The sequence below is a fragment of the Microchirus variegatus genome (assembly GCF_963457635.1).
Source record: "Microchirus variegatus genome assembly, chromosome: 4".
Lineage (NCBI taxonomy): Eukaryota > Metazoa > Chordata > Actinopteri > Pleuronectiformes > Soleidae > Microchirus > Microchirus variegatus.
The window spans coordinates 6,193,832-6,217,855 of NC_139805.1; the positions used below are offsets into that span (position 1 = coordinate 6,193,832).

Genomic DNA, 24,024 nt, shown 5'->3' on the forward strand with positions numbered 1-24,024 from the left:
ACATAAAACTCATTCTTGTAAAAACAGAAAATTCTGACGCTGACCTGCGGCAGCTGAAGGCGAACTGGCCGTAGTGGGGCTGGGGCACCCCCTGAGGGTCTCAGGTGATCTGGGGAGGGACTGGGAGGAGGAGGAGGCTGATGGAAGCATTGGCCGCCCTCCTCGTCGGCTCCCAACATTCCTTGCGGTTCGTCCTTGGGGCCGTGATTCTTCCCAAGGGAACTCTGCTGCAGCCAGTTGCGCTTTTTGGAGACAGTGATGGTGGTGAGCGGCTGCCTCCGCGACAGAGGCTCGGTGGACCTGGCCACCTCACGGCCGTTAGCACACGGGGTTTGGACATTCTCAATGAAAGCTGAGGGAGGGACAGAGATGATAAGCATGTGAGTGCAACTTCATGGTAGGAGAGACAAAAAAAAATCATCTAAATATTAAATTGTTCTCATGATCAAGATTATTTGAACAGTCCAGTGTGTAAGAATTAGCAATCTAATGGTGAGACTGCAGATAAACAAATGATGGACTCCTCTGCTCAGGGAACTACAGTCTTTCTTCCTTATTTGCGTTTTTAAAGTCCCACTTAAAAACACAACTCGCACTCTTTCTGGTTTGTCTGTTTGTAGAGACAAGGTCTTTGTCTAAATTACATATAAAAGGCTTTTTCAAATGCTACAAAAAAACGATTATTATTACACACTGGACCTTTTATTAGTTGCACTAAATAAAACACTGTTCAATCTCAGACTATTTGTGTCATATACCATTGGAGAAAACATCTGTATCAAGAAACCAGGAGGAATGCTCTCAGTTTTCCTCTTTTTCCTCAAAAAGAATCCCATTTCTGCTCAGCCACACGTGTCTGTGGCATGTTTCCGGATGGAAAATTGTAAAACAGTTTTTTAAGGCAAACGTCAAAGTATCCCTCCACCGCACAGCCCCCAGAGCACCTCCCCTATTTTTCTTCTCAGCAAGAGCTGTGATTTCAAGAGAGATCACAAGAAGATGGAAGGGACTGGGGATGCATATCTTCCATCAGAGCAACTTGGAAAAAGATGAGAAACCGCTGGCATTACAGCTGTGAAAATAAAACAGAGGCGGGAGCCGTGTGTGTAGAAAGGACTGACAATAAGTAGAGCTGGTGGCGACATGTACACAGTGACAAAAGGATAAATAATAGAGATGGGGAAGTGGTCCATTAATGTCCCAAATAAACGCCACACAAACCTGCCTGCATAGTTTCAAAGGTGAAAGTAAGAATGTTGTTTTTGTTCTCGAAAATAAAAAAAAATTAAAACTCAGCTGCAAATCACTTGACGTGCTTTTGGAGAAACATGCTTAAAGAAAAACAACCTTGGTGCATGTGTGTGTGTGTGCATGACAGAGAGAGGTGCTGAGGGCAGGGTCTTGCTGTAACATGTACAGCCGACTCGTGTTAAAGACTGTTTTGATCCTCGGCAGCTCCCAGACGAGCCCCTCCGCATGCTATAATGACAACTTCTCCTTTTTTCCTGGAGGAAACGCAGTTTGTGCTTGTCAACCTGCGACTAAATCAACCAAATTAGAGAGCTGGGAATATTTTCACTTTACAGAAGTACAAATGTAGCACAGGGCATCAAGTACACGGGAGATTGTGCCTTGAATAAGTCCGAATAAACAGGCACAACAGTGTTTTTCTTGTATTATTAATTCGTGGCATCGCAAGAGAAGAAAACAGGAGCTCCACTAAAAAAAAAAAAATCACATGGTCTCATATTACATAACGTCTGCTCAATAGATTGAGAATAATGTACTTTTTTGCTTGGCTGCTTTTATTGACAAAAGCCTGAAAGTGGCACGTAGAGAGCAGAGTGCTTCACTTGGGATTTACTTTCCTCTGGAATTCAAACAGCTTTCAGTTTTCCTGCGATCTACAGGGGCAACATTATAACGCAACTGTTGACTCACAATAATTGCCGACACAAAATCCCTCAAATACCAACTCTACAGTTCCTCGACATGGAATCACCACCGCTCGACCTAATCTCCATGAGGGAAATATAACGAGCACGACGTAAAGTAAAGAGGACTCGAAACTGATTCTGTTGTTATTCCTCTGCCTTCCAGCTAATAATATACACTGCCACTGTGTATAGAATGGCTCTCTGAGGCAAGATCAGAGACCACTTTTGAGGCACCAACTAATCCACACGGTGAATGAAACAACAAACAAACTGAATGACGACAACACGACTAATCACAGCTTCTCTGTCCAGTCCGGCACATTGGCTTCCATTAGCCTGGATTAGAGGTCGACGTTATGTTTGCAGAACCTCGAGCTCAGCAGCTTTAGCATGTGCACAATCCTGAGTGAAGTAGAGAAGAGCATGTTTCTGACTCTGTACTCTGTACTCCCATGAGATAATGTGTAGGCCCAAGCTGGCAGGCTATAATAACCGAGCATGGTTTGTTCTCAGCTGTTTTGGCCTAACTGGTCCTTGTAACCCTCTAAAGCCTGAAAACATGAGGAGGTTTTACTTACTGTGTGGGGAGAAACAAACACAAGTCATGGGCGTTTGTGAACTAGCCTTGAAGAGATGTTAAACTGGGATAGGATAAAAGTTTTTGAATACAAAACCTCACCAACAACGGCAGGCTCTTTGGCAAAAAATATTAGATAGTGAAGGGAACTTTCTTTTCAGCAGATGAGCTTGTAATCGCTCGGCTGTATCTGCTGCATTACTTTAAGTGACAGTGCATAATTGGATATCCATAAAATTGATATAACAAAGTCTGAAAAGATGCTACATGTAAAGGCACATGGGCTATAGACCAAAACGTTTGTACATATCCAGTCTATATAATCTAAGTGGAATGAATTTGGCAGAAAATGAAGACAAAATGACTATACTTGATTTTTTTATAAAGTATACAGTCACCTGATAGTATGAATTGAATTAAGTAGTGAAGGATTAGTTTGACATGTAAACAGGCGTGACATCAAGCCAAAGAGAACTTTTAACGCGGTGGGGGGGGGGGGCGTGGGGGGTAGTTTATGCCCCACTGCAAACTGCTGCCACCAACATTCAGCCTGGTACGGCGAGATTAACAGAGGTGAGAGAGAGCTATGCGTGGAGTTGTTGTGAGCATGCCATCTTTTTCAAGGGGTCTTTCATAACTGGAAGAGGAAGCGTGTGCCGACATGAGCAGCATTCCAGGCCACAGCTCCAGATTTACTGCCTCGTCGGTGTCACACTCCTCCCCACGGGAGAAACACCTTCCACCGGGAGCAACAGCACGCGGCTGCTTTGAATTAACCAGTGAGATTTCAGCCATTTTTTTCACTCCTGTTACGAATCAAACCATCGCAAACCCATCTGCTTGCGACCTGTCAATATTTCATCCCTTACATACTTTAGACGTGAAATATGGGTAATGGGAGTCTTTTTGTGTAGCAGAATGTTCAACCTGATGGAAAAAACAAATATTAAAGTAGGCATATCTGCTTTGGTTTTTCCCTAGAGATTATCATTAAAAAGTTTTATTTGAAACGCACAAAGAAGACAAAAAAGTACTAGATTGACATGTGAGGTTAAGTGGTTTTCCAGCCAGTAAAAATAAGAATAGCAGTGTTCTCTTGTGGCGAGACAGACTGATGACCATCAGGTGCCTCTTAGCACAATAAAGAGCACAAGAAGAGCTTGGTCTATTAACATTTCATAACACAAAGCCCATGCTGCCCGCCATGGTATGAAAATGATCTGTTCTGTCAGAGCACGGAAAAAAAATCACACCCCTGACCTGGAGGTAGCAGATGGCCAGAGCTCTTGATAGGGTGCACGTCTGTGGGAGGAATAGAGAAGAGGATATGGTGGAGAGATAGAGGTTCTTGTCAAGAGGTTCTGAGAGGAATGCAAACCTATAAAGACAGATGCTGAGTTCCTGGATGGGCTGCTAGAAACACTGCGCCATGAGTTTGACCGCAAATCCAATTATATTTGTGTGTCTGATCTCCCGAGTGACTGAATCTTTTCCTCCTCTAAGACGGCGACAACACTTTATCCACTTTCCCATCGGCTTTTCATTTATTTCTGAATTCCTTTTTCCTTCGTAGAGGCTCCTCTTTACAAGTGCAAAACACACACACACACACCAGCTAGTTTTCTCCTCAATACAGACAACACTTTGTTGTGTATACAGAGTGTCAAGCTCCCCCCCCCTCACCCAAGGGAGTCTTTTGCAGTGTGCCATACATTCCTGCTGACGCTCATTCATATGGTAATCAGGATTCTCAGAGTGGATTTTTCTTTTTTCACTTCCGACAGAGCGGAGATCGTGCAGGGTTGCATCACATGTCAACACTTGCATCGTGCCGAGGCGTCACGACAGCATGGTCTGATAATGCTAATGCTAATAACACCTAATGGTTTTAAGACCAAATTCTTCAAAATCAAGTCTCTTCTCTGTCCTGCCCTGTTGTACAGCTAAAAAAAAATGCTTTGAGGGCGGGATGAACCCAATAAAAAGGACACAAAAAAAAACAAAATGACCCAAATTATGTCCAAATGCCTGATAAAGTCATTCAACACACCTCTATAATACAATCCAGTTGGTTTCACTGATGATTTAAATTAATGTGAGTCATGCATGTATGCATATAAACCACCCTGGTATGAACCCTGACGCCTAAGGTTTCTGCAACATCACCTGATCCATCTTTAGAGCTGCCATCCTCCATAAATCTGTCCGACTACAGACACCCCAGACAAGACAAATAATTGTACTTCCACCGTGTGTGTTTATGTGAAAAAAAAAATCATAACAAAAACAGCAGCTTGGTAACCAGGGTTTTGGCACAATGCAGAGACCAAACACCATGTCGCCCTGACATGACTCGACGGCAGTTCAGGAGGGTAGTGTTACACTCTCTGCTCGAAGCTATTGTGAATCCAGTGAGCAAGCAGGAATTAATGTAATCATAATGTTGAGCAATACTCTTGTAAACATACACCAGAGCATGCATGTGTTTTCATGACTTTTACAGGAATTGTTGGGACTTTTTCTTTTTGGAAATAAGGTATTTCGTATGTCTGCCTCTGCAAATGTAGGTAGCGTTATAACATTTTTGTTAGGCATTTCTCAGTTGATTTATTACATCATACACAACAAAAACTTTAGCTTGGTGCTAGTTGGTAGCCTTTTGAGTGCTATTCTGTATCCATCTACTTCAAAATACGTAATTTTTTAGGCTGAGAAAACAATCAGGATTTCATCATCCATTCCTCACTACTGTCATCTCCTTCCGTGTATCCAATTCTTCCCCTATTTACAAGTCAAATCCCAGGGGTGGGATCTGTGGAGCACGGGCAGAGTGCATAGGCCTATTTGAGTCCAACTGAACACATGCAATAATCAGTTGACTCCCAAATATATTGTGATAGTCCCACTTTGAGAAATATGAGTCATAATTAGTTTTGGTTTTTTTTCTCTAATATAATGCAAATGACTGGTATTGTTAATTTTAAACAGGAACATAAGAAACTGCTAAGAAACAGCAATTAAATCTACCTATCAACACCTACATTCACCATTTTAAGAGGCATTCGTACAAAAATGCAAGCATGAAAATGAAAAAAAGCAGTTTCTGGTTCAAGACCAGGTGCCAGCCAACAAGCACACACTCCTGGCTGTAGCTTGATATTTACATGCCAGATATGAGACAGGTATCACGTAACTCTGCCAGAAAGCAAATAGATCGAATGGTCTTACCAAAAGTTGAACTGTTCTTTCAGAAGTTCGTTCTCCTGAGATGCATTCAACAATTTCACTGCTGTCTCTTCCTCCCTCAAGTACTGATTATACAGTGGATGGTCGACTGCTCTCTCAGTGAAGACCAAAGGATTTTAATAAAGAAATACAAAAAATGATCTGCCTCCAGGGACTGAGGAGATCTGTTTGTGGTGTATATGACTCAAGTCTCAACTTCAGTTTCAGCTTCAAGTTTGACTGACACGCCACTCCTGAGTTCAGCTCTGGCCAAAAACCTGACTCGTACATACTGCCTGCCTGTTGGCACGCCATTGTTCTGCCGCAACACAACAAAACTATAAATCCTCCAGATGCAACGACAAACATGCATGTACAACATGGAGCCGTGCGTATGCATGCACATGTGCACAACATCCCTCTCCGGTGCATTCACTTATATCTATATCAGAAGTCAGCTGATTAGACACCATTTTTAACAATGAGGAGAGGACAAGTCAGAACAAAAAATAAATAAGCTCCTGTCTAATTAAACCTGTATTTTGTCTTGTGACTTAATAGTGAGGTTTCATTTCCAACAAACACCCCAAGGGAGAACCAGGTCTATTTCAGTACGTTTTTCAAACATTCAAATATTGTGCATCAATTAGTGCCAGACCATGAACCCAATGATGACTAGTAATTCACTGGGATGTTTGAAAGCTTCTGGTATTTCTTTTTTTAAATGGCTTCTTTTTGTGAAGCACTGAGGGGCCCGCAGGGGCGATAATATAAGCCCAGGACTGACCTTAATAAATACTTAATCACTCCTTCATTTTGTTCCTTCACAGCGAGGAGTTAAGTGACACAACGCCAACAAGTTAAACAACAGGAATGGCATCCTAAATATTCAATCCAAATCCTCTTTAAATGCAAGTTACCATGGAGCTGTGCAGAGCAAACGACTGGGGAGGACGGCGACATGACAGCCACCCCCCAACACACACCCACCCACACACACACACACACACACACACACACACACACACACCACTACCACAAAGCATAACTGCAGTGGCTTCTCTCCTGCTTTGGATTCCTCTGGCCACAGCTGTGGAAAAGTTCACTAAGGGACAGAGAGTGGGGGGAAAGCTGAGCAAAATGGGGAAAAAATGCGAATCAAGCGGGCAAGAAACCTTGGAAAGTACTATGAAAAAAGAGCCCTGTCTTTTACTTTAACCAGAGTAGAGGAAAGAGCTGCAGATGTATGCTGAGCCAGCGGCGGCTGGAAGTCAATCAGAGGCCTTCTGCTCAGCAGTCTTACACAGATCGCACTCTTTTTCTAGCAGCAGGGCAAACTGACAGTCAACAACCTGCGCACATGGCAAGTCATTGATTTATTACGACACACACACTCACGGGCGCGCACGCTGCCACTCATAAACATCCAAAAACTATTACAGACGGCAGGGGAAAGAGTGGTAGAGAACAAAAAAAGAGATGATGCTGTTTTTGGTACATACAAAGGCAGCTCATTTCCACATCCACTCGAAAACAAACGTCAATAGAAAGTTTTCCACACAGGCAGGTTTCCGAATCCTATGATTAAACTGGCTAACTGCCTCATTCGCAGTCAGTTCAGGTCACCACGGACTTAAATGAAATTCATTCCATAAAGGAAATGAAATGGTAACCGAACATGCAAAGTGCGGTTCATCATTGCAAGGTTGGTGGCCATACGTTCTAGCTGATCGCAAAAAGAGGACCTTTGTGCTCCTGCAGAGCAAAACAAAGTGGAAACGAAGAGATTATTTGAGGGACAGTGGGGAAAATGGGAGCCAGAGATGGTAAATGGCACATCCTGACTGTGGGGGTTCTGAATGGATCTGATTAGGGCAGTAAATGAGAGACCGGTAGAAATGTTGGCCAAATGGCCAGTGCATGGAAGTAACATGTACCAGTGGCAGCATTATGGTGATGTATTCTTAACAACATAATTACATTGTCAGGAAGAAGAGTTGGCCAGAGCAGCCAAATAGGAGAAAGTCAGAAGACCAAAGATGTTTTTTAAAGGTTCTACAATCAGTTGCTGCAGTAACACAATGACAGAAAACCACTGAGATTCGGTGCGGCGTGTTTGTTTAGGTCGCTCGGTTTCATTCTGACAGGTTCTGACACAATTTCCCAAAGGGACAACAACTTTTGCTTTGTCCATTTAGCTATTGATTTTAATGCTGTTTCCATTATGGTCTGGTTCAACCACGACACAGCAGACAACAATGGAGGACAACGGCGGCTCTTTTTTTTTTTTGTGTGGCTGTTTTTCTCAACAAGACATCAAGCTTTGTATGAGAATAGACTGCAGGCGTTGAAGAACCCTGGTCACAAGTATGTTACGTTTTTTTTGTCTCACAATCAGTCGACTGTTGTACCGTAAAAAGTGAACAGTTGGGGCTGGTTATTTTGGTACCTGGTCCTAATGGAAACGCAAAAAGTGCATACTGTACCAAAACAAACTATTCCACTTGCCGTGTGAGCTCTGGGAAACGTGTCCAGTTTACAGTCCCCGTCTATATTATATTTGTCTGTACATTGTGGCCACAGAGATCAAAAGTTTGCTATCAAAGTGGATTAAACATATGCAGTGTGTGTGTATCTGCATGTGGTGTGATTATGTTAAATATTGAGGTTTGTTTTGCTTCAGCAGTTACTTTGACACTTCATTTTATCATTGTTTTGTTGCTGTGGAACAAAGCGTCCATTTAACTGCAATTTAAAGTCAGCCTGGAGGTACAGGGGAAAAAATGCTAGATAATATGACTGAAATCCCCAGAAAAGCTACAAAAAGAATTCTGCACATTATAACACTTGGTTTCATGACACAGATGTTTCCATAATTTCAAAACCTAATCACAGAATATTAAAACATACAAAGCATATAGAAAAAACATTTTGAACATATTCCAGTCATCATATACACATATAAACTTAAACCCACCACCACCAATATGAAAAACACCACCGCAACAAGTAGAGAGGAGAGTTAGTGGTTACTGATCTAAACTGTGAGTGACTAAAAACCAACAACCTGATGTGCCATTAATTCAGTGTTAAAAATGCACCTAAATTAGTGTGAAGGACAGAACCCGCCACCGGTTAAAAAGGAAAGCAAAGAGATCTGAGGTGTGTCCCGTCCCTTTGCTTTGCATCCACAGAAGGAGAAGGAGAAGGAGTGCAGGGTGGACCACCACCAGACGTGGTTTACTATGAGTGGAGGAGGATGAGAGTAATCAGACGTGAGAAAAGGAGGATGACAGGCCTCTGATTTTAGAGGATCCACGAGAGTTGAGGCCACTCCGTGTAGCCTTCCTACCTGGCTGCTGCTGTTGTTGTTGTTGTTGCTGTGGAGACTTGACCGTGGGTGATTTTGCCTTGCCAGGTTTAAGCCCTCGGCTGGATGACTGGACCCCAGGTTTACACCCACTGAGGTTAACCTGAGAACCGGACCCCGTCTGGTTTTGGCCTCCGCCACGGGCTAGAGAGGAGCCCTCGATACGCTGCTTCATCTCTGAAGACAGCAAGCGGCCCTTGTGCATCCACTCTTGCATCTTGTTGACGGTGACGCCCGGCCCCTTGTTGGCCGAGTTGGCCGCCTGCGCTTGGAATCCAGTCATCAGCTCCTGCTTGTTGTCGTGACCCTGATGTGCCGATGCCTCAGTGTTGCTGTCTGAGGATCCCGTAAGGCTGTTGACCGAGCCGCTGCTCTCATTGAGCTGCCCGCCGTGTTCCTCGTCACCACCAGCATCATCATCATTCAGCAGCTCATCGCTGCTGTTAACGTTGCGGTCAGACAGGTCGCCCACTCCATTGATCTCACCTCCTTCAGCCTCTGTAGCCTCTTTATCATGGCAGATTTCTGGACACTGTATATCAGGAACCTGAATAAAGCCTGAGGGTCCAGCTGCATACCTAATGGCTCCATCGCTAGCAGAGCGTGGTAAAGTGGGTCTCGTCTTGGCTACGGACAGGTTCACCATACTCTTAGTGTTCAACCTGCTTTTAAGTCCCGACTCAGTTTTACCGCCGAGGCAGAGCAGGAGCGAGTCGGTGTCAGATACCTGCTGTGGGCTGTGGTCTCCTCCCGAGGACCAGGAGTCGCTGTCGATGTTTTTGGCAGACAACCTGGAGCACAGACTGTCTCTGGAGTGGCTGCTGCAGGAGGAGGTGGCCTGCTGCTCAGTTAAACCACCGTCCAGGTTGATATCATTCATAGCATTAATGAGAAGATAATAAGCCTCTTTGAGCTGGTTCCTAAGCCTGTCTGTTTCCTGAGCACTGTTGCAGTCATCGAGCTCTCCTCTGTCCTGACCCGACCGTGGCAGCTCTGCAGCCGCTGGTCTATCCCCATCACTTTTTACTCTAATTGTTTCATAAAAGGGCAGAATTTCATTGTCATAATAATCATCATCCTCGCTGTCTAAATATCGGAGTGGGCCCTGTGTGGCGCACAGGGATGCCATGTTGATGTCGCATATTTCTAACTCTGTAGGGAAGAACGTCGGGCTCTGCAGACCGCCTACGCCGCCTTTAATATCCGCTGTATACTCTGGCTCGTAGCTCTCAATGTTTCTGATTAAAATGTGTTCTTCCGTGTTTGCTGGCGGGGAGTCTGGACACACGAGCGTCGCGCAGTTCGTCTCCAAAGTTGGGTTGTTGTCAAAACTCCGGTTGACGCCGCGTTCGCGCAGGGACAGCGAAGCCGCCGCTTCCATGTGCCGGGACTGTCCCCTGTCCTCTGTCCCCTCACTATCAGTACCACTGACCGGGGCTTCTGATGCTTTACTTCCCCCGGTGTGGGTCTCTACTCTTACTCGGTACAAAACGCGGTTCGAATTGTCCCCAAACCCGATTGAATCCCCGACGCTGTACTGCCGCGGCACGGAGACGAAGTGTCTTCTCTGGGCATGCGGTCCTTCGAGCGGGACCTCGACCGGCACCCGGACTTTATCCGCGGACGCGGGCCCTCGGTGGCTCCCTTCTCCCCGCGTGAACACACGTCCACTAAACTGGCCGTGTGTTTGAAGCGAGACCCCCAGGAGCTGCTCATTAACCCGAACCCTGCCCCCGCCGCCGCTGTGCTCCAGCTCCAGCTCCGCTGCGCGACTCTGCCGCACCACCACGACCCCGGCGACTGTGCGCACCGTGGCCGCGTCAACAACACAATTCTCGTACGTGCTCATTCTCTCCGTCGTACACTCCGACTCTACCGGGCGAGCCTCACCGGAGTCTCGCCGCGTCTGCAAAACTTTCTCTTTACCTTCTCGTCCCCCATTCACCGCAGCAGCAGCAGCAGCGCAGCCGTATCCAGTCGCTCCTTTCCTGGCTTTCTTCCCCCGGAGTTTCGCTAGTAAAGTCCTCCGCAGAGGATCAGCCATTCCTTTCCTTTGCCCCCCAGTTAATTCCTCCCGTGATTCTTTCAGCACGCCGCTTCCAGGAGGAAAAGTGGACCGAGTGGGTTCTTCTCCGCGCTCGCCGCCGTCAAAGCTCGCAGGGCGGACGAACTCCTCTCCATTCTCCGCTGTCACCTCCGCTCTGTCGCCTCACTTCACTCGCTCTCTTTTTCTCTCTCTCTCTCTCTCTCTCTCTCTCTCTCTCTCTCTCTCTCTCTCTCTCGCTCTCTCTCTTTCTCTCCACTCACTGCCGGATCACTGCTCTCTCTCTCCCTCTCCCCCCCTCTCTCTCTCTCCCTCTCTCTCTCTCTCTCTCTCTCTCTCTCTCGCGCCTCACCTCCACCTCGTGTTTGCAGCTCAGATGTTTGGAATAGTTTCTTGGCTCAAAGTTCAGGGACTTTGTCCATCATTTATTGGGCATGCACGAATGTTCAGCTTGGATTTTAAACTGAGCCCATTTCACTTGCTCAGCCACTGGAAATAATACAATTATCTTTTTTTTATATATATATTTGGTAATAGTAAAAAACCAAAACAATGGTAATTTATTGGTTCATTCGCTTTTATTATTTATTTACATGGCACTTTTCTTATCAAATATTACAAGGCCACTCAAAGATGTGCAGCCATCTGCCTAGGCTGGTTGGGGTGAAAGAAACCAGCCTAGGCAGGTTATATAATAACATATATATATATATATAAACCTAAACTGGTACAAATGAGAAGCTGTAACTTCATAAGTGTGTGTGTGGGTTGCCAATAGGAGTTCCTCATACTGTTGGATTAAGGGCGTTGGGATCAATAATGTGTTCTAGATTCATCATGAGACTGTGTGTGAGAGAGTGAGGTGGAAAATAATGATTAAGGTAACATTGTAGCCAACATGTTGTTGTTGAAGCCAATAATAAGATATTATTATCTCTTTTAAAGGTGCATTATGTAATAAATCTAAAGCAACTGGCCATAAAATCCTCCTAAGGAATAATGTTCATATAACAAACCAATAACAACAGTACAGACAAAATGTTTGCATTAAAAAAATCTTTTGCAGACTGCAAATCATGTTTACGTTTTGAAATCATGTTTTGGCATGTGGCGCCACCTACGGCCTTCTACCAATCATTGCAGTCAGTAGAGTCTCAGCCGCCGAGCAACCACGGGTTGCCAGTTAAGTCAGAAAACAAAACCTAAACGACCTCTGTGTTTTGAATTTGAATGTAATAACCGTTTTTGGCCACATTCTTACATATGGCTTTATTGCATTATATAAACGTTATATACACAAATATTAAGTCACCTAATATAAGGTCATTATGAATCTAACACTGAAGGAAATTTTGCCATTATTTGCCAACATTATCATGTTTTTTTTTAAAAAAAGGATAAATCGAAAAACATTCTTTTTTTGTTAGTTTGTGATACGATGAAATAAAATGTGTTACAATCAAAGCTCTGAAAGTACAAAATATTTTTTTAAACAAAAGTAAGACAACCATAAGACAGATGCATTGATAGGTAGTTTTATGTGTAATAATACTTTACCATTTAGAGGTTGGACATGTGTTTTTGGATAAAGCATTTTACCTGAAAAAGTAACTTTCATTGGCAACTAAATAGTGGAGACAATGGTATGATGAAACATAGCATGAAAGAAGGAGTAGGATATTTACAAATGTCATGCACATTTGTAAAAATCCTCATATTTGTCCCTGAAATTTGAATTAAAGGGAGTTGGAGAGCAGCGAGAGCCGGGACTTCAAATCCCCACCTTCAATGGTAGATGTGAAGGCATTTCAGCAAACAGTGGAGAAAACAATTCTCATCTCAGGGGAAAAATGTGCTTGACCCTTTAGTCTGAAGGAAAAAATGAGAAATGATGGTCCCAGCAGGAACCAGCGATGGAGACAGTGATAACCTCACTGCACGGAATGGCCTGTTACCACTTTACAAATGAGCAGGACAGTGTGTGTGTGTGTGTGTGTGTGTCATGAGAAATTTGTCTTTTTCCTCAGTTCATCTTCATTATTACACACACGAAGGGCATTTTTTATCCTCCAACATAAAAAAGCACAGCCTCTTCCTCATGATGGATCATTGTCAATTACTGGACTGACACTTTTATCTAAAGTGTATCTTGAGTAATCCTCTCCTCTTTGACCTTGCGTCTAACCCTTGTCCCCACTCGCAGCACAACCCCGTGGCTTTAAGAGCGGCCCGAGACGGCGGAGAAAAGGAATGAAACATACTTCACTTGAACCTTAAGCCATTTGTTTGCTGTTGCCTCTGCAAGGAATGTGGAAGAGGATGAGCCGCTGAAAAGCCGCGGTGGGTTCGCGAGAGCACATGCGCTCTCTTGAAAGCACGCAAAAACGCACACAATCTGACTCCATTATAACACTTCTTGCATAGCTGTGGCTGCGTTTTTCTAAAGCTGTCCATGATTGAGGGCATATATTGTGTCAGAGCCTTTCTATGACAGGGCCCCAACGCGCCACACTCACCACCACCACCACCACCACCACCTCCACTCCAGTAAAACATGATAAGCATCTGTTATTGCTCTGCAGGAGCCGTGTAGGCCCTGACGCCTCAGCCTGCCTACGCGACTGACTGACTAGACCCTGTCTGGGCACTTATTTACAGGTCAAAACCTGCAGGCACAATAGTGTTTGAGAGTGAGAGAGAAATGAAGGAGGAGGAGGAGGAGGAGGAGGAGGAGGGGTGGTGTTAGGGCAAAGATGTATGGTACATCAGGATGGACACGAACCTTTGGGTTGTGAAGAATTTGTTCAGCGCAGTCACTGCCAGACGTGAAAAATAATTAGTAAATGAGTGCAATTTTCATACCGAAAAATGTTCTGCATGCCTGACAATGAGGTCATGTCTGGTATTCTATAGTATCTGCGGTTCACGCGTACGATAGATGTGTGGATGTGTCGAAAACTTGGTCACATAAGCAGCAGTGGAGTGGATTGCATGATAACAACTTAACATAAAATTGAATGCTGCACTTACAATTTATTGATCACTGACTCCTCTTTAGTACTATAATGTCCCATTCCACTCAGGATGGTTGACAGCAGCAGTTACTTATATGCTTCACTTTTATACATAATGATGATGATGATGATGATGATGATGAGCAAATCAGATATGATGGAAACCTTCCCCCAGGCCTGTCCGAGAGACGTGACAGCTTTATGTGCACACATGACCCCACTCATGAATTTTTTTAATCTACTTTCAGTGGCAGAAGCTGGAAGTTTCAAACATTGATCCATCACTTTTATCTACTGGTTTGTATTAAGTAAATATAATATGATTGTCACATAAATCTTTCTTAATATTGCTTGGATCAGTACAGTACAGTATGTTTTATTGTATATTATCTGAGCTACCCCACAGTCTTTCTAAGTTGGTGTTTATTAAAGGTGCCATATGTAAGAATGTGGCCAAAAACGAACTAACTGGCAACCCGTGGTTGTTGGGCAGCTGAGACTCTACTAACCTCAATGATTGGTAGACGGCAGTAGGTGGCGCCACATGCCAAAACATGATTTCAAAACATAAACATGATTTGCAGTCTGCAAAATATTTTTTTTAATAAAAATATTTTGGCTGCACTGTTGTTGTTGGTGAGTTCAGTTTGTTATATGAACATTATTCCTGAGTCTCTGTGACATATTAGGAGGATTTTATGTCCAGTTGCTTTCGATTTATTACATAATGCACCTTTAAATATTCAACAATGTTAAAAATATAAAATAATATATAATGTAATTTAGAATAGTTAATTAATGTACATATCAGGATGTTACATAAGTTACAAGATGCTGTCACTTGGACGTCAAAGTGCACCAAATATGTACGAGTGAAACGAAAACACAAGGATTTAAATGAATACAGAAAAAGCAGTGGTCAGGAGTTGCCCTGCGTGCTGACTCAAGGAAAATAAAAAAAAAAGGAAGCTTGTCTCCCTTTTCTATTTTTTTCTTTCTTTTTCCTCTACCAGTCACTTGCACCCTTTGTGAAGGCAGTGGCAGAACATCTGCTTAGCTGGCCCGCTTTCAGAAGGCCTGACCAGAGAGTCTCTGTGAAAGAAAACTGATTGTGTGCTTGTGTGTGTGTGTGTGTGTGTGTGTGTGTGTGTGTGTGTGTGTGTGTGTGTGTGTGTGTGTGTGTGTGTGTGTGTGTGTGTGTGTGTGTGTGTGTGTGTGTGTGGGTGGGTGTTCTTGTACTTGCGACATACTGAGGACCAGTGAGGGTTATTAACCAACAAAGTGAGGTCATTTTTACAGAGTGAAGACATTTTGGTCGGTCCTCACTTTGTTTTCATTCAAATCACTTTCTTAGGTTGCTATAACATGCTATACTCAATTTGTCAAAAAAAATATTAAATTTTGGACGACATAGTATAGTACGACTTTTTTTAAAATTTTGGACCAAAAACATTTTGTCAAAGATTTTCTCAAATTTTGGACGACATGGTATAGTATGACTTTGTTGTCAAATTTTGGGTCAATTTTTTTTTGTCAAATTTTGGACCAAATTTTTTTTTTCAATTTTTTTTTCAACTTTTGGACAACATAGTATAGTATGACGTTTTTGTCAAATTTTGGACCAAACATTTTGGGTAAAAAAATGTTTTGTCAAATTTTGGACCACATTTTTTTTGTCAGATTTTTTCAAATTTTGGACCAAAAATTAGGGTCAATTTTTTTTTTCTAATTTTGGATGACAGTAAAATATGACGTCTTGTCAAATTTATGGCCAAAAATTATTTGTCAAAGATTTTCTCAAATTTTGGACGACATGGTATAGTATGACGTTTTTGTCAAATTTTGGGTAAAAGAAATGTTCTCAAATTTTGGACCACATTTTTTTTTTCAAAATTTTGGATGACATATGGTATGACGTTTTTGTCAAATTTTGGACCAAAATTTTTTGGGTCAAATTTTTTTGGGTCAAGAATTGGACCACATTTTTTTTGTCAGACTTTTTCAAATTTTGGACCAAAAATTGGGGTCAAATTTTTTTTTTAATTTTGGACGACATAGTATAGTATGACATTTTTGTCAAAATTTGGACCAAAAAAATAAAATAAAATAAATAAATAATCAGAAAAGTTTTCCAGCCCTTTTTGCTCTGGGGCTCCACCTGCAGACATGTTATTGTACTGCAACCAGTAGTTCTTTGTAGATGTCATTCATGAAGTAGATATTTGTAATTGTGGTGATTTATAAAGTGGAAATGCTGGTCCTCAGTATGCAGGAATACAAGAATGTGTGTGTGTGTGTGTGTGTGTGTGTGACTGAGAGAGAAAGTGAAGTAGATGGAGAGCGTATGTGTGTGTGTGTGTGCACGTGTGTGAGTGCATGAGAGTGTGTGTTGTGATATGGGGCTGTGCAGCTGTTGGGGCTCTCCTCCTGATGGCCGCCCATTGTTCCCTCTCTCTGTGTCTCTGACTCTCTCTCTCTCGGTCACAGCCGGTTTATGGGCCTTCCCTCTTTTTTTTTTCAGTGCACACCGCAACTAAATTTATGTCCTTGGACATAAGCCTTTCTCAGGGTATAAATTATACTGGATGATCTCTGTCAGCGTAGCGTTGCCAAGAGCCTGCTGCTTTACGTTCCAGAGTCACATTATTGTCGTAGCCATTCACTCATATTTTACTACTGGAGGAGGAAAAATCCAAGAGAAACTCTTTTTGTGCACCACTGCACTCACATTCATCCGTGTGTTGTAAAATACAAATGTGGGTTTTTGTATGGTATCAAACAATATATAATGTTATTTAACAGCAGTATTTGTACAGGGATTAATAATCTATTATTATTTTTAAAACAAATTTTAATAGTAGTTTTCAACCGCACAAGTTAAGTGTCATTTTTGAGTTGGTGCAACCAAACACAAGTTATTCGTTATTTCCTTTGGACGGAGTTATTTTAAAGCTTATTTCAAATTCTCTGTGCTATGAAGCTCGGCTAGGTAGCTGTACTGGCTTTGGTTTATTAAACAAAGTGCACAATGCCTTTAAATGATTGACATGAAAAAAAAACCAATGTTTTATGCATTTGTGTTTGAGTCGGTGCAAGCAAACAAATTATTAGTTATTTATTTCCTTTGGACGGAGTTGTTTTAGCAGCTATATTGTTTCAAATCTCTGTGCTAAGCTAAGCCAACTAGCTGTGTTGGCCGTAGTATATTAAACAAAGTGAACAATGCAATTCAAAACATAAAACATGATTTGCAGTCTGCAAAATATATTTTTTTAATGCAAATATTTTGGCTGTACTGTTGTTGTTGGTGAGTTCAGTTTGTTATACGAACATTATTCCTGAGTCTCTGTGACATATTAGGAGGATTTTATGGCCAGTTGCTTTAGATTTATTACATAATGCACCTTTAAGTGGTAAATGCACATGATAAAACAAGATCCTGGGTGAAGTTTGCGTAAAAAAAAAAACAGATTTTTGATTCATCAGAAACATTTTGACACACATTTTCTTCTGTGGCAGAGACCCAGATCTTCACTGGAGAAGAGGAGGAGGAGGAGAAATGTGTGCGTACACACTGACTTACACAACTCACTGTAAACACTTGTCTGTGGCTGGGTAACGCACAGAACATAACAAGATCCACAAAGATAACATCTCCTTCATTACTGACCCGCAGCCATGGTTCGGTGACACACACACACACACACACACACACACACACACACACACACACACACACACACACACACACACACACACACACACGCACACACCAGCATTTCCACTTTATAAATCAACACAATTACAAATATCTACTTCATGAATGACATCTATAAAGAACAACTGGGTGCAGTACCATAAAATGTCTGCAGGTGGAGCCCCAGAGCAAAAAGGGCTGGAAAACTTTTTCGATTTTTTTTTATTTTTGGTCCAAAATTTTACAAAAACATCATACTTATACTATGTCGACCAAAATAAAATAAAAATTTGACCAAAAATTTTTGGTCCAAAATTTTACAAAAAAATCATACTTATACCATGTCGACCAAATTTTGAAGAAAAAAAATTTACCCAAAATTTTTGGACCAAAAATTTTACAAAAACGTCATACTATACTGTCGTCCAAAATTTAAAAAAATCTTTTTGGTCCAAGATTTGACAAAAAAGTCACACTACACTTATGTCGTGTCGACAAATTGACTATAGCATGTTATAGCAACCTAAGGAAGTGATTTCAATGAAAACAAAGTGAGGACCGGTCAAAATGTCCTCACTTTGTTGGTTAAAAACCCTCACTGGTCCTCAGTATGCAGCAAGTACAAGAACACACACACACACACAGTGTCTTTTTTTGTGTCTCCTGCATACTCTTATCAACAGACAACCTCTGATGTGTTTATCAAGACAAGAGGTCAGACTGCTTGTCTCATGCTACTGTTCTGTATCATCTCTGAACAGTGTCTCTTCCTCTGAGGGCGTTCATCATGTAGCCAGCCTGAAATGTTCAGTCTGAAGAGTTTATCTTAACGTCTCTGTGATAACTGAACCTCTGAGTCGATGACCATGTTTATGAGTGGTCAAAATTACTTTATTATAATATGTAGGGTTGACTTATTTGACTTCATTACATACTGTATTCAAAGACAATTACTCACATATGCTTAAGTTGTGCGGTCTGTGAAATCCATTAATCTTGTAGAGCTCGTAGTTTGAGAGGGACTATTTTCTCAACCCATTGAGGATTATTAATGTTATGTAAGTTATGTAACACGTCTATGTGAGCTACTTTCCACTCATGTAGGCAGGTCTTCAATCATGGCAATCAGAACTATCTTTTTGCCAAAGGAAATAAATGCTTGTGCACATATTCTGCCAGACTACTTTTTATAAAACAAAACAAATGAATCTGATGTTGAATCCATTCTTCATAGTGCAAGAAATGTAACAATGAACTTAAATCTTAAATTTAAATGCTTTAAAGCTTTGTGTTTTGTAAATTTTCACTCCCGATACTGTCATCATAGACTTGTAATCTTCTTTTCTGAAGAGCTGATGTCACTTTTCAAATGTTCTTGTGTGGTGTGGAGGAATGGAGGAGATGTGTCAGCTTCAAACAAGGGAGAACTTTTTTTTAGAAATATGCACCCGCAATCAGTGGCCTCCACCACATTGTTAGTGTAAATTGTAATATTAGATTTCTGTCTGACCATCATTTGGAAAATTCCTCTCCATGCTCAACATGAAACCAAGAGAGAAGAACCTGTGGTTTATATTATGGCTCGAGCTGTAACTTTGATCCTCTTTCTATTCTCCCCTCAAAAAAAAAGGTATGATTTTGATACAACCACATACTATACGCAGATAAAAAAAAAAATCCCTGTCAACATGCTTCTAATCTGAGGTTACAGTGGTGTGTTTGTCTCCAGCTCCTCTGCTGAACATCTGTTTCACACGACCGGCAGGATCTCTGGTGTGAAAAGCAACTGTTTGCCTCGAGAAAATTTCCAAGCGTGAGTGAAGACTGTAGAGAAGTCAGTGAATGTGTTGACATATGAACTAAACGGATGAAGAGAACCAAGTAAAACCAGATGAATTCATTAAAGGTTCACTATGCAACATTAAGGATTTTTTTTTGTTGCAGAAAATACTTTACCTTAAAGGTACAATATGTAGTATTTATGGGTTTATATAACCCAAAATCCACTTTTTTATACATATTATGTGCTCCTGCATTGTCTAGTCGCTGTATAATAGTTTTTGTTTCATTTTCGTAGTGTTTCAAAAAGTCATGTTAAATAACATGGTCGCGGGCCGCGGTCGCATAGCCACTGTTAGCAGCGAGACGCCATGTTTCTACCGGAGCCTGTAAGGACAAACGCGAGAGAACAAAATTAGCGTCTCTTTACTTGTAGTGGAAGTCCCGCCTCCTCTCTCTCCGCTTCGTCTGCTACGGCCGCGGTAGCTCGCCCTCTCCCTCACCTCACGAACCTCATCTGCTGACACGGAGAAAGACGACGAGGACGACATTTGACCAGCTGCGGATACCGTAGCGCTCAGGGAAGGGAGGGGGTGAGCAGAGCAGCAGGTCTTTGTTGTAAATGTCAGCCTCTCCTCTAGATGGCACTATAAACTACTTATTTCCCCTTTAAGAATGTTGGCGAAAGAGTATAATCAATTTTAAAATGAAAAATTGTTTGGCTTCTGCAGCCTTAGGGTTAGGTTTAAGCCTTGTGTTTCAAGTTCTGAAATGGAAGCTTACTACACAAACAAAGAAGAACAGCATCATTTCTGGTATGTGAAGGCCATCGTAGTTCTCTGACACACTTCCAATCTCGCCTTATTGATATAGCACTTTAAAAAAACAACAGTTTAACAAAGCACACAGAATTAAAGGCACTGAAAAACAAATAATATGAAGAACAGAAATGATTAAAATAAGTTACACTATAAAAAGAATAAAGTAGTAGGAGTATAGAGACCGTCCTAACACATTCTATAATTCAGGAGCGATTACCGAGAAAGCTCCGTCACCCCAGGTTTTCATGTGTGTACTGGGGACGACTATAGAGCTGCTAATCTTTGGACCTCAGCGACCTTGAGGGAACTTCTGGTTTTAAAAGCACAGCAATGCACTGGCGTGCTAACCCATTAAAAGATTTCAAAACAAATTTATTCCAAAAACGTACAGGGAGCCAGTGAAGGAACAGTGCTTTCGTTTATGTGCACCTGTTAAAAGATGAGCAGCAAGTCGAGTCATGAGAAAAGCACGAATAAGACGTAAAAAAAGATAAAAAGATAAAACGGATTTGATCTCAGGTAAAAGTCACCAAGGGTAAAAACTAGATTTGACAACAGAATTTATTTACAGACAGACAGAATCCAGTTTAAATCTAAGGTTTACTAACTGTGCACTTTTTCCACGGCTGCACTGAGGGAGTCTTTGTTTGTTGCAATTATAGTTTTGTTTCTGTTTCTGATAAAGTGCACATCACTTTCATATGAAGGTGACAAAGTGTTTTGACCTTTTCCTAAATAAACTTTTTGTGGCATGAAGAAAGCGTCCTGGCTTTTCCTACTTTTGCACTATTTGCAGTCCCACCATTAAAGCGGAACTAGACCGGAAGTTCCTATTATCGCTGTTTTTTTGGGTTTGTATCTGCGTCATTACCTTGTTTATGAAGCCCTGACGGTTCGAAACAAACAGTTCAGCCATTGCTGAGAACGTTGTGTTTTATTGTAATCTCGGGGCTCAACGAGATCACTGAAAATCCCGTAATAGTTACGTAAGCAGCGGTTCTCCTGAACAACCGATCGTCCTCCTCCGGGCGGTAGTCCGGGCACATCCGGTTACGTACATTGAACCGCAGAAGAAGAATAACGTCCGTTGTGGAGGTGTTTCACGAGCAACAGTGTCTTCTGACTCTGGGTCTGACTCCGGTTTAAAGTCATAAAAGGGACTGCGGCGGGGAGTCGTGACGAAGCTATTTTTAAACACTGTTAAAACAATGTTTTGATAATGAGGAGCAGTGCATCCGCCGTTCCAGAGGGGGGCGCTGCGCTTCTGAGAACGGATGTGCTGGATAGTACTGGCCAATCACAAGACTCTGTCTTCTGGGGGTGAAAGTTCACTCTGAAACATCGCGGCTGAAAAACACTGTCAGAAAAGAGGACTTCTATCGGCTAGTTTACAGCAACTAGGAGGTTTTTGACCATAAAAACAAGTTAATATATGTAAGTAGACCTCCATAACTAACATATATGTGCAACAGGACCACTCTATGTGACCTTTAAACAACACTAAATCTTATACACTGGAAGCACATTTTAGCTTTTTAATATGTATTAATAACAGGCATTTCTGGCCCCCATTGATTTATTAAAGAGTTGTATTGTACCTGTAGGTAAGATATTTATATATATATATATACTGCATATATTAGATATTTGTCTATTAATAATCAACGAGTGAAATAAAATAAAATAAAAACTAATATTATTGATACTTTTTGTGGAAACACCCTTCAAAATGAATGATTTGAACTTCAGCCTATAAGCTGTACATAAACGACTTGGGTTACCTTCTGTAACTCCTCTGCTGTGCAGACTGTGTCTGTGGAACACAAGTCGACTCCTCGAGTCTCACCAGACAACAGCCTGATTAGCATTTACATAAAAGCAGCAACATTTTGTTTTCCGACTGTGTGAAAATGTCATATAAGTCAGATGGAAGCAGCTGTGGTCACCATCATTTATACAGGTCCTGACCTTTTACCAAGTAAAATGTGTCGCAGTGATTAACGGCTGCTGTGACTGACGCATCCTGCGTTAACTCCTTCAATTAGATGAAGTCACCGTTGTTCAGATGAACACACGACAATTTATACCAGAGCTGGTTGTACTGAGGGTCTGCCATGTAGTGTTGTAATGTCACAGAAATTCACATATCTGTACTTTACTTTGATTTTTATATTTCTATCAACTTTTAATTTTACTCCTCTACATTTCCTCTAACTGTCTTTGTTACTCGTTCATACCAAATAAAACCAGAAGAAGAAGATTTGGGATGAGCTTCTTTACACTATAGTTTTCACACATTCACATGCTGCAACAAGGGGTTAAGTGTCTTGCTCAAGGACACACATAGACTAGCAGAGCTAGGAATTGAACCCACAACCTTTGACAGATGACTCACCCTACCACTGATCTACCACAGCTCAACCCTAACTCTTTTCATACTTTTACTTCTAAAGTTGAAGTACATTTTACATCAAGAAAATAACTTGATATACTATAATACTTTTACTTAAGTAATTTTTTTTTTTTTTTTTTTAAAGTGTCTTCAACTTCTACCAAAGTCATTTTCTGCCCTTTTAGGGAAGACTGTCGCAGCTTTCCTCTCATTAACATCATTTCAATAACACAAATAGCCAATGGCAACATAAACGATGGCAATTCTACTATCACAAGATTATATCTATTGTGGTATTTGAGCTTTTACACATGTACAGTTTAGGTTACTGTGCAAAAGGTTAGAATTGACTATAATAGTTTCTATGACACTTTATTGAGAAAATGTGGGAAACGCATTGTACGCAGTTTAAAAATAAACAATTTTTCAGAAAAAAAATGCTTCTGCAGGTATTTAGTGTGACCTACATTTACACTTATATAACAATAGAACGACCCTGGTTCTATGCAAACTGAAAAGAACCTCTAATTAAATAGTAGGGCGAACACAGGTTGTACCAGTATAATATTATACTGGTACAACCTGTGTTCGTCCGACCATTTCGTGTTGACAAATATCTGCTGTGAAAAAGTCTGTTACTGCAGGTTTATTCAAGGTATCGCTTGATTATTACATTCACATGTTGTATGAGTTGAACTCATTGACAGCTGGTTCATATACAGTGTAAGACTCAGTAAGCTGATGGTGTCCTGAGACTTTTGTACTGCACTGTATTTAAAAAAAAAAAAAAAGCACTGAGCAAAACACACATCTTTTGGGAAATGTGCTCCCGCATTGATGGGAGTGACCTCGCTGGTCAGTGATCATGCACTCAGCACAGAAAGGGGAGTCTATTTGTTCATAAACATGGCTGATAAAATCACTCTGCTGCTGCTGCTGTTGTTGTGCAGGACCAGTTACGCATTTCAGACAAGGCCAGACACATACCTGGGGGCTGGAATTTTATCACAGGCATTTTTACCACTATTTCATGTCAACCCGTGATGACAGATAGTCCGGGAGGTCCTCTTATCACTAAACGGCTGCAAAGTACAAACTTTTCACACCTTCCAAGCCTTGGAAAAAAGCATTACATTTGCTCCAGTGAAAGGACAAATATTTTTCAGGA

General features: G+C 41.7%; 1 protein-coding gene across 1 annotated transcript in view; it reads right to left on the reverse strand.

Moving 5' to 3' along the window:
• The window catches only part of syde2 (synapse defective 1, Rho GTPase, homolog 2 (C. elegans)), a 51,944-nt gene extending 40,653 nt beyond the window's left edge, over positions 1-11,291 (reverse strand). The window contains exons 1-2 of the mRNA XM_083888723.1: positions 9,092-11,291; positions 45-352 (exon numbers count right to left, since the gene is read on the reverse strand). Coding sequence (XP_083744849.1) covers positions 45-352; positions 9,092-11,153 — 2,370 coding nt within the window. The 5' untranslated portion in view covers positions 11,154-11,291. The remainder of the gene's footprint in view (positions 1-44; positions 353-9,091) is intronic.
• Between the last annotated feature and the right edge of the window lie 12,733 nt (positions 11,292-24,024).